Raw genomic sequence first — 11820 nt, forward strand, 5'->3', positions numbered from 1 at the left:
AGTTATTCATGTCAAGTAATGCCCTCAAAATCCATCCATGCAACCCATGAATCTTATATTCCGTTGGAAATACCAGACATTTCACAAGCGCTCTATGAAGGAACTTTTTTCTTTCATTCAGCTTACACTTTGACACAACTTACCATGTTCACACTATTTGTTCCCTCCCTTCTCTTCCTCTCCAATAGGTAACATAACAGGGCAAAAAATGTTAAGACCGATCGCCCTACACTCCAGACCTCCTCAAATTCACAATGCACTGTTGTCATTTAAGAAATGGTAATATTCGCCGGTGTGTAGTAGAATTGGGCACTTTGTTGGGAAACAACTCATCTCCTCTACTTTGCTCACATCTCTTAAAGGGCTAAAAACACCTATTCACTTGCCTTAACACTAAGGGCTTGGTGATCAAATGCTAAACCCCTCTAAGTGCATGTATTTGTGAAGAAAAATTGCTAAGCCTTTCACATTGATAGGACTGGCTATCATCATGCATGAGACTCAACCAGCACTAGTGAGCCCTTAGGTTTAATCAAACTTTTTTTAAGTGTATCGTCCATGAAAATCAACCCAGTCTCTGTGGCATTTGTGTGTCGAGAAGCTCTCCCTCTCTCCGTTCTCCTCGAGTGGTTGATACATTAAAACTTGAACTGATTGATTTCAGAATGCGTGCCACCAGTGTCCTTACGCCGCTGTTAACTACATCTGAAGTATCTTAGTCATCAAGCTTTAGGCCAGGGATTGATAATAGCTTGACCGGCAGGGCCTATCTTACCCATCCTTTTTCAGGAGACCTTGTATTTAGCACCCAAAGCACTTGTGGCAAATCTCAAACAGCACAAGGGTATTCACAGAGTGGCTGAGTGGAAAGCTTTCTCTCATTCGTCTGCACCTCATGAATACATTCCAACTCTAACTAACTACTTCGCCTTAATGTGGAATTTCAAACGAGGTATGAGGCCAATTTATTTATTTGTATTCTTAGCGTCTTAGTGATACTCTTGAACACAGCGATGGCAGCTAGGATAATCTCTGTCTTTCATCAGCAAAGTGGCCCTGCACAAAAACCCATCAGTAATGTATTCGCTATTGATTGATGGTCGCTCCTGCACTACTAGGCAACGCTATTATTATCATGCATAGATTCCAGACTGCCCACAATAAAATCATTGTCTTGATTTAAGTTACCCCCCCCCCCCCCCCCCCCCCAAGGTGTCATAATAGCACAACTGGTGTTTGCCTCATATTGCTTTCTTCCTTAACAATTACTGTCATCATCTTTACACCAACCAGATATTCTCACAACCTTTGATACGGGACAGGGGGGGTGGGGGGTGTTATATACAAAGACGTGTTGTCAAACGTGCAACAGGTGCAAAATAATGCAAAGAGAATAAAGACAGTTTTATAAAGAAAACAGCTATGAAATCCAATTAAAATTGTTATTTTGTGTGTAGTTTCGTTGGAGGAAAAGCAGAAGTGGCAAAGAAGACATTTTATTTTTTTACACTCACACTACACACACAGAGACACACACACGGAGACACAGGCACACACAGAGACACACACGCATACACACATACACAAACACACACACACACACACACACACACACACACACACACACACACACACACACACACACATAGAAATACTGAATTAAGATGATCCAGTTATTAATTAGCAAGTAGTAGTAACTATCGTTTTAGTCAGTGTGTGATTATTATTATTATTATTATTATTTTTATTATTATTCTACTCTATTTTACATTATGTTTAGAAGTTTATTACGTGGTAGTTAGTATCATAAAGCAGACGAGTAAAATGTTTTGTGTGGCTTTAAGACGGATCAAAATCTAAAATTATTATTATTATTATTATTATTATTATACTTATTATTATTATTATACTTATTATTATTATTATTATTATTATTATTATTACTACTGTTTGTGTTTTTGAGCCTTTTTAAAGAAGTTCTGAGCAAATATTTTGTAATCCATCGCTGTTATTTTCTGACTCTCCCTCTGCGTAACTAATGACATGTTCCCTTTTGGACCCAACTCACACAGTTGCGGGTGTTTCCCGTGTCGACACGTGTGGATCTATGTAACAAACATCATGTATTATAGTCTGCCTCATGGGAGAAGCCCGGGTCTCGAATCATTGTGAATTACCGTGACCTTGGTTATCAATCATTGTATCAGGGTATCTAATGTAAACGCAACTGTGGCGTGGATAACATGCCACATCTGCTCTTTGGACAGCGCTGCTTCTTGGTTACCAAGCGATTTATTAGAGAGTGAGGAATAATGTCGCAGTATAAAGATCACCAGCTCAACTCTTGTACTCATGCGTACAATTATCTCTTAAACAGGTTGTTGTAACATTGTCACTCATCTGCACTATACGGCAGATAGTTTCGTTTCTCAAAAACCTCCTAAAGAGAGAAAACTAGCTGTGTGGGGTTAAAAGCACCGTCCGCAGGGAGCTGTGTTTGCGCTCAAGAACAATTTATTGCCGATGAACATATGGCCAATATTTTGTCTCACGTCATAGCAAGGGGGAAAACAAACACCATGCAATGTTAGCCAGTCAGCAAGAGCAGAACCACTTGGCCAGCTATGCAAACGCTCTTGGACAATATGAGAAGAAGAGCACTTGCTTTCTGGGTATATAAACCACATCAGGCTTATCTCTGCACGCACTCCTGACTCCCATTTGGAGATATTTCATTAACTCTACGCGCTGACTAAACGCTGGCAACACATTCAGCCCCCCTCCAGTCTAGGTAAGCGCACTGGATGTTCCAGTCACTTTGCATACAGTATGTTCTGCTTTGTGTTTTTTTTAAACAGCCAAAAAGACACTGCTTATTTTCTTTTGATGCTTTTTTACGCGCATCGGTGCGCATTTTAGTTCTAAGGTGTTATACGACCCTGATCTTTTTAACTGTTTAAAACAGGGTGCTTATTCAGAGCGTAGGCCTGTGTGTTTTTAGCCTATAGTAGTTGGTGATCATTACACACTCACATGGGCTGCTTGTATACGTGTGAGTGGGGCCTGTAATTTCACGTCCGAGCTCAATTCTGGGAATGAAAGTGCGTATTATTTGGAAATATGTCAAATAATTGTAAATGATGTTTGATCTGGGAAGGTGTTTTCAGAAGATTCACCTGTCTTCTCCAAAACCAAATCCCATTGTAGATAATACACAGCTCCCTTAAATGTTTACATCCCTATTTTACTGGGGAACATCTGTGTATTTTAATGCAAGATGGCATGGGTGAAGACGATGCCTGCAGATGAAGGATCAAACATACTCACTATTCCTTATATATTAACACGTGTCTGATTCCACTGCTTGTCTTCGTAACATTATTGGCTAATCTATGTTTGTCTAATTAGGTGCAGACAATAAGCACCCCCTGTTGTTTCTTAAATGCGCCGGTAGAGACCGCTAGAGCTCTACAGATGTCAACAGCTGTTAATGTTATTACTGCACTCACACACAGGCTGCCCAACAAGGAGGACAAGTTGTCTGTACTTGTGTCATCTAGAGCGGGGGGCAGATCAGCTTCTCCTGGAAAGGATTGTTTATTTATATATTTATTTGTTTTTTTTATTGATTCATTCAAATATTACAAATGTTCTTTACGAATACCCCCCCCTCCTTTTTTATTTATCTGAAGAAGTCTCAGAGACTCCAGTCATATACTCCCTCCTCTCTACCAATGTCAGTGCGATACTGAAATGGGAAGTGATTAAAAAATAATAAACCCTTTTTAGCAATTCGTCTTACACAGAAAAAAAAGATTAAGGCGAATGGCACAGCGTGGCATGAAATTCACCGTTACAAATAAACTGGTGGTTTAACAAATGAAGGCATCTCCTCGGGGCATGGGCGCACTGCTATAATCTCGCCGTGACATGTTTAATCATTAGAGGAAAGGAGACGAATAAAGACTTTTGCCCGGGAGGGAAAGGTGGCTGAATTTCTGTAAAAAGAAAAAAACCAAACGGGCTCCAAAATGATTTCTACCCTGAAGCCAAGTCTCCCCGGGCCATGGCTTAGCCCCCATAATAAATAAACCGGACCCGCTTTACCTGCATATCATATATAGGCTTTTAATCATAGAGGGAGGAAATCGGTCTTGTCACTCTGTACATTTATCACGGGCACCCTGAGGCAGAAGGGGTTACCTTTATCAAAGCCTAACTCCCTGCCCGGGGCATCGGAACACGCTGAAATTCAGCGATTAAAAGGAGGGAATGATCAACATTATTATGGATTCTCCTGCGGCATTCTTATTTGTGCATTCAATCGAAAGATTTATTTAATCAAGAATATAAAAAGCTCTTTCTTCACGTATTTGGGAACAATCGTGGGCATGAATTTTTAGGAGGGAATTATAATTAATCAGACGGGGCCCGTTTTTTGGGGTTCATCCGAAAAATTAATTGTTTTTGGATGAGTCCATTCTGCCGTACGTTTGATTGCAAAGCTGGGATCAGAAGAAAATGTAACAAGCTCTAATAATGAGCCAGTCAGCTCTGTTGCTTATAATATTAAAATGGGAGCACTGGCGAAACTGGTGATAGCATAATTATGGCAGCAATGATCACATAAAAAGGTTGTGCATGCTACGCATAGTGCAGTTTTACGCAAAAAAGTTAGATGAGAAATATTATTGTAACTCATCGTTTTTCGAGTCAGATCTGAAGATTTAGTGTCAACTGAACTCGCGGGTGATGGGAAGCTCCAGCCCTGCGCCCCGCATTGTCCTTTAAATCCTGATGCATCTGCAGCTCAGAGGCCCTTCTTTACCCCCCCCCCCCAACACACACACACACACACACACACACACACACACACACACACACACACACACGCACACGCACACGCACACGCACACACGCACGCACACGCACGCACACATAGTCCTAGCTGAGGATTTAGGGTGATTTACCCACAGAGAGGGACACGCAGTGGAAACATGTGCAACAATATTTCAACTTTCTAAGTTTGTTAAAAACGGGATCATTATTTGTCTTAATTATGATTAAATTATTACAAAAAGAAGACTAATAATGAGCTGATAATGACAAATAAATAAAATAATGATACATAAATATAATGACAACAATATCACTGTCAATAAAGGGGAATATTTTAATAATACGATCCACATCCTGTAAAGAAAATACCAAAGATTCAGAATCTGCATGTATTTTGACACTGAATTAATATTGCATGACTGCACATAGCTGCAGCCCAAAAGCATTGTGAGCAGATTCACTGGACTGTGAACATTTCCCGGTGTTGGTCCCGTTAACGCGTCCCGCAAAAACAGTCTGCACACTGGCCACTATCAGAGTGAAAAGGCAAGCGGCCTGTTTGAACTACCTGTGAAAGTAAACAGGTAAACACAGAGCGATAGGCTCTCCAAGTGGAGTACGTCCACTTAGCCTGTGCACATTTACCTCTTCTTGCCGAAAACCCTCGGCTCAATTGATCAAATAGTACATCCCCAGCAACTGGCCACAGTCTGCAGCCCAGTGCGCTCCCATGCACCGTCACCAAACCTACTGTGACTTCCCCCTTGTCACTGTGCCACGCGCAGCAAAAAAGCACAGCAGAATGCCACGGGTGATAAGCATGCGTGCTCTAACAAGCCCTAATTTAGCTCCACACACTTTTGAGGGACTAAATAATTCTCAGTGAAATAATGTCCTGCGTGGGCCAAGTGAGTTTCCTGATGAGGTGCGCATAGAGGGGCTACAGCCTCGGACAGTCCTCCGTCGTGCGTAAAGCTCTTTGGGTGTCTGCTGCGGGGCTGAATGTTCCTTCACATGTCGGATTTAGCTGTGCAGCATTACTTGGTGGATCAGGTCAGTAACCTCGCTCTCCCTTGTAGAGGCTAAGGCGCTGCTCCAGTTTGTCCATATAGCCCGTTCAGCTCAATGGAGCCTTTGTGGGATGTTGAGACTTGTGATTAATTCTGCCAGTCTGGTGAAATATTTACCTCGGGACTGTATGTCAGGTGCACTTGTATATGGGCCAGAAACCCTAGAAATTGTGTCCTAGAGATAATGTGTTAATGTTAAAATGCTAGTATTGATAATTATGTTTAATATCAAATTGGATCCGTACAAAATAATGGAAGCAACATAATACACACTGTAGTATAATAATCCCCTAACAATAACCAATAACGATAATAATAATGTGATAGACTAATAATAATATTGATAATAATCATAATAATCATAATAATAAGAACTATCATTATATATAATAAGAATAATGAAGTTTATTGAGAAAGTACTACAATCAATTTAATTCTAATTAAAAAAATGAGTGGAACTATAAGAAACCAAAAGACACAATAGTTCCTGGCTCTCCTTCAAGAAGGAGCCAGACTACAGTGTGTGTGTGTGTGTGTGTGTGTGTGTGTGTGTGTGTGTGTGTGTGTGTGTGTGTGTGTGTGTGTGTGTGTGTGTGTGTGTGTGTGTGTGTGTGTGTGCGTGTGTGTGTGTGTGCGTGTGCGCTGAGATGAAGGACTTTCCTTAATATTGTGGAAGGATCCAGGAATTGAATGAAGAGATAGTCCATTGAAAGCATTTGAATACCATGACAACTAGGAACAACCTCAGATTTATTCCAAACAGTTAGAAAGCATTGTGCGCTGGGCGTCAATCATCTATTATTTCGCTCCTGAAATAAATGCAAAAACTGCGGCCGGACAAAAGCTTCCAACAGGAGCCGGACATTTGTCTACATTTCCCCCATTGTCTGCAGCTTAGCAATCGGTTTGTATTTGTGTTTGCCCGGGTCCGACCACCCAGGATGCGCAGAGGACTTGCTAAAAAACGTGAAACATTGTCACCCACATCACATACTGGATAGGAGGCAGAGGGAGGAGAACGAAAGGGAAAGTCTTGAAGGGGAGGAAAATAAAGTAACCAACAATGGTACTCGGATTTCCACAGAAAAAGCAAGATGGAGCACTTTAGAGGGGGCTCCACACACGCAGAAAACAAATATTAGGATGCGCTGCCATGATGAAACTGAGGAGATTTATTGAGGAAAATAAGTCATTTTTAATAGTATAATTGCATGATAAAGCATGCAGAAATATGTATACATAAACGTGGAAAATACTGATTTAGGCACTGTTTATTTTTATTATAAGCCTGCACATGTCTGCTATAGATATATGTTATTATCCCAAAGATCATCCTAATAAATATAATTAGGCCTATTATAGTTATTATTATTATTATTATTATTATTATTATTGATCATAATATTATTGATGGTATAGCTGTTACTGGTGTTGTTATTATTGACTTAATAGTCCTCATTATCAGTATCACACTTGGATAGGCCTACTGTCTTAAATACTTGCTTAGCGTTTTCAAACAAACAGTCCTGCTTCAGTTTCAACACAGCCTCTTGTCCTTAAGCCCTGGCAAAAATATTGACACAAAAGTTTTACATAAATTATCCCCGAATATTTGAACAATAGCCGCTCATCCCCGAGGTCCCCATCGCTAGAAATTAAAATAAAAAAACATTAAAAAAAAAAAACCAAAAATGTAGTTTTTAATGTATGAATTTATTGATGAAGAAAGTGAAAAGGCAAAAGCTTCAGTGGGAGCAATTTGTTAAAACGGTCTTTTTAAGTATTGTGAGTATAAAGCTACTTGGAGGTTCTTTGTATGTAAATAGGGTGTAAAAAGGCCCTCCCCGTCTTTGTAATTAATTGACACGTTATACCACTCATCATGCTCTGAAGCACCAATGGTAGAGGCTCGGATCTCCCCAAAACCCACAATTTCACATCTGCAAACACTGTCTTCATCCACTTGACTCCTAAGACCCGCCCACACGTGGCCAACCTTTCGCGTGTTTTAATGCTTTTTCACTGCAGGTTCATGTGTTGAGACCAACCTTATATGGACTGATCGGACAAGGTAATGGCTTATTTCCCTCTAGCACCCAGCAGTAGCACAGTATCCATGAGCCACATATAGCACTTCAGCCACTTTGGCATTCTTCCTGGACTTACAGGCACCGAATCCACTGCTACTTGCTTAGGCAATGGTTATTCACAGTGGCTGCTTTGACTGTACTTCATCGTAGAGCGACTCTTACTCATCCTATTTTTCCTGAAACATCGCCTCTGCTTTTTTTTCTTTCTGAACAGCGGATTGTCCGAAAAGCGGGCGCAGCAACTTTTCCCTGCATATTTCCCCCCCACCAGAATATGTCGTTGACCAACACAAAGACGGGCTTTTCTGTAAAGGACATTTTGGACCTTCCTGACACAAATGACGAAGAAGGATCTATCACCGGAGCGGAGGAAGACACGGAGGGATCGGAGACCACATCCACGACAAAAAACACTGGAGTTTTGGTGCAAAGTCCTCTAGAAAACGTTCAAAATCTGCCTTTAAAGAACCCCTTTTATGACAGTAGTGACAATCCTTACACACGATGGCTTGCTACTACGGACAGTATTCAATATTCATGTAAGTAGAGTCTGAGAATCCTTGTTGATCTGCTTGATAATGACTTCTGTGATATTTTTAAGCTCTATTAAGCCATAATTATTGGCATGCAGCTTCCTATTCCACCCTAACGATGCCCTTGGGTGGCGTGCAGCATTCATCTTTATGCATCGTGCACTGCTACGCTCATCTTGAGGCGTTTACAGCTCAACAAATGCATGCAGTGTTTAGGCTCAACGCACTTTGCATTGTAAGAATGTGATAGATAAAGCACCGTGGAAAAAACAAGGAAGGCTGTGAGTAAGCACGGTGTGAAATATAAGACTGCATTCTGTGGGGATTTACAGGCAGACAATGCACATTTTAATGCTTCACTGACTCGCTGTGCTTGTGGAGATTTGGGCTGAAGAATATTTTCTTGTGTGCTTTGCCACTTCAAAATTACACCAAATAGTTCAAATCAGCCAAAATGCCCCAGTGTTTATTATTCTGCCATGTTTATGGTTTATGGTTTCTTGTTACGCAGAAGCACACTTAATTCCCAACGCACCCAAAGTTTTGATTGGTGATTATGTGGCTTGTACTTATGATACATGTCTCTGGGAACTTTACAACATAACATTTTGACAGTGTTTTTCCCGTTTCTTGCCGCAGTGCACGGTCTATCCGCCAGCTCTCAGGACTCGGCCAAGTCCCCGGAGCCGTCCGCGGACGACGAATCGCCGGACAACGATAAGGAAACTTCCAGCAGCGGCGGCAGCGACTCCGGCAAGAAACGGAAAAGGAGGGTGTTGTTTTCCAAGGCGCAAACCTACGAGCTGGAGCGCCGCTTCAGGCAGCAGAGGTACCTGTCCGCCCCGGAGAGGGAGCACCTGGCCAGCCTGATCCGCCTCACCCCGACCCAAGTGAAGATCTGGTTCCAGAACCACCGGTATAAGATGAAGAGAGCCCGGGCCGAGAAAGGTATGGAAGTGACCCATCTCCCTTCTCCCAGACGGGTGGCCGTGCCCGTCTTAGTCAGGGATGGAAAGCCTTGTCACACTCTTAAAGCTCAGGACTTGGCGGCCACTTTTCAGGCCGGGATCCCCTTCTCGGCTTATAGTGCCCAGTCACTCCAACACATGCAGTATAACGCGCAGTACAGCGCCGCGGCCACGCCACAGTTCCCAGCACATCACTTGGTGCAAACGCAACAGTGGACTTGGTGAGAGAAATTATAGAGACTTGGCTTGGAGGCACGATAGGGAGTTTCACCACAAAGCAAAGAAAAAAATAAAACGCAAAAAACAAAAGACTTTTCATTTTTGCAGCTTGACTCATATATATACTACCATTTTTATTCGGGGCTCATGTGTGCGCCGTGTTTACATGTTTTCGTTAAGAGAACTGGGTCCGAACCTCTCCCTTATAGATTTTATTAAGAATGTCAATGCTCTTCTTGTGAATTTTTTTGTAAAGTATGTTGTGTGTTGGTTGTAGAGATGTTTTCCTCTTTTTTTCCTTTTGTCCCTCGTGTTATTATCAGCACGTACGAACCACTTTATAATTATAGAAATTTTAATTTCTTGCTTCTTTTATGGACCGAAAAATATTTATGGCCATGAATAAACACTGGCAACTTTGCAGCTATTTTCCTTTTGTTTTTATTTCCTGTAAATATTTTGTGGCAAATGTTTGCAACCTAGAGATCTTTCGAGAGTGTAAAGCTGAAGATCGGCAAATATATATATAAATATATATATAATATGTTAAATGTGTATATTTACACATTCTAAAGGCAACGAGGGAGTGCTTTTTGGCAAAACGTTACGACTGCCGTGTCAGATCACATATGTAAATAACAGTGTAGCTGCGCGTTGATGGCTAAACATCCCATTTTTTTATAAGGATTTTAAAATAAAATGCTGTGTTTCTGAAATGAGGGTTGGTTTATATAAGTGTCCTATTCGATTTGATCACCTCTGAAAAGACATCGCTAAACATCACAATGAAAGGCAGGAGCTATATTGTGGCACAGAATGGAGCTTGACTCTGGGAATAGATCTCCAGCGCACTTCAGTCCTTCCTTTTAAGGCAGATTTAATCCCGAGAATATTTATTTTCAATCCGAACACCTCACTAATAAAGAGCCTAAAGTCACTTGTGAAATGGGACTAGAATCCACTCACTTAATATAAGAGGGCTTCTCCACATAAGAAGCTTTTGAGTCAAAAGCTCTCCTTTTTGTCAGCATCCCCAAACCACTCCCGGCCTTGGGTGTAAAGTGGTAGACTGTGTGGGGGGAAAATCGTTTAATGCAATAAATGTTGTTGTTATCTTGTTAAGCGCTAAACTGCAAATAGAGCAGGAATAATCAATGAGTCACCAGGGTTCTTTGTTTAACCACGGCCCACGGTCAACTAAAATACGCACGACTCAGAGGGGCTTTAACCGCCTAATAAAGTTATTTTTTATATGATCACATAACGTGTTAGCATCAATATCCACATTACTTTGCTCTATTAGTCACCGTCTTCTTTAAGGTGCAACCAAAACGAGCACAAATGGCTCCCCCAGTGATCCGTAGCGCACTGCGGATTATCAGACTCCCAGTCAATATCTTGGGTAAATATGATAACCTAGTAGAAAAATCTATGCATCGTGTTTGTCCCGGGACAAAAATCCCACAACAGATGTTCGTGTCGCCCCTATCATCACTGAACAAACAGCCAAATTGGGCAGATTTGCTAATTATTTACAGAATTGAGTCTCAAGGGGCTACTGCTTTTGTAGGCGACACAGACTCAATTTGTCCCGCACAGAAAAGGTTTTGTTTCACCACTGGTTGAGCTTGTAGGTCAAATAAATCAACATTTAGCTCATAGTTTTTCGTTTTTTGGTGTTTTTGTGGAAAACAAGACACTACGCAGTGTTGCTTATGGCGTTCAAAATATCGCTCACGAAGTGTGAGGAGAAATATAATGTTGTGAGACGAGAATTATGAAGTGAATTGCGGTGATAAAGAAATTGGGTGTGATTGGATTTTAATGAACTCCATCTGATATTCTGGCATATTTAAAAACAACAAATGAGACATGTCTGAAAAACAATATTTAAAAGTAAAAGAACATGTATAGGCCTTTGTGTGCTCCTTTTCCACAGATTTAGTCTCCGCGCTGAGGCAGTTTTCTGACTCTATCATCACATAATACAGTACATCACACAACACTAGAGACAAAAGCCCAGGCCTGGTTTTGCTGGATGTTAGAGGCGTGCATGTTAACGAGCAGCAGCAGCAGCAGGAGTGGGGCTGCCTGCAGACAG

At 41.3% G+C, this 11820-nt stretch overlaps 1 protein-coding gene across 2 annotated transcripts; it reads left to right on the forward strand.

Moving 5' to 3' along the window:
* Positions 1-8244: 8244 nt before the first annotated feature.
* nkx2.2a (NK2 homeobox 2a) lies at positions 8245-9725 on the forward strand (the record flags this gene model as incomplete). Of its 2 annotated transcripts, none has more annotated exons than XM_083924757.1 (2): positions 8245-8538; positions 9148-9725. In XM_083924757.1, 2 exons carry the CDS (start codon positions 8274-8276, stop codon positions 9723-9725), a joined length of 843 nt encoding a protein of 280 aa, XP_083780883.1. The 2 variants fall into 2 exon arrangements, with proteins under 2 accessions (XP_083780883.1, XP_083780882.1); XM_083924756.1 differs by having other exon boundaries at positions 8274-8538; positions 9172-9725.
* Between the last annotated feature and the right edge of the window lie 2095 nt (positions 9726-11820).

This window comes from Echiichthys vipera (genome assembly GCF_963691815.1).
Source record: "Echiichthys vipera genome assembly, chromosome: 12".
Taxonomy (NCBI): domain Eukaryota; kingdom Metazoa; phylum Chordata; class Actinopteri; order Perciformes; family Trachinidae; genus Echiichthys; species Echiichthys vipera.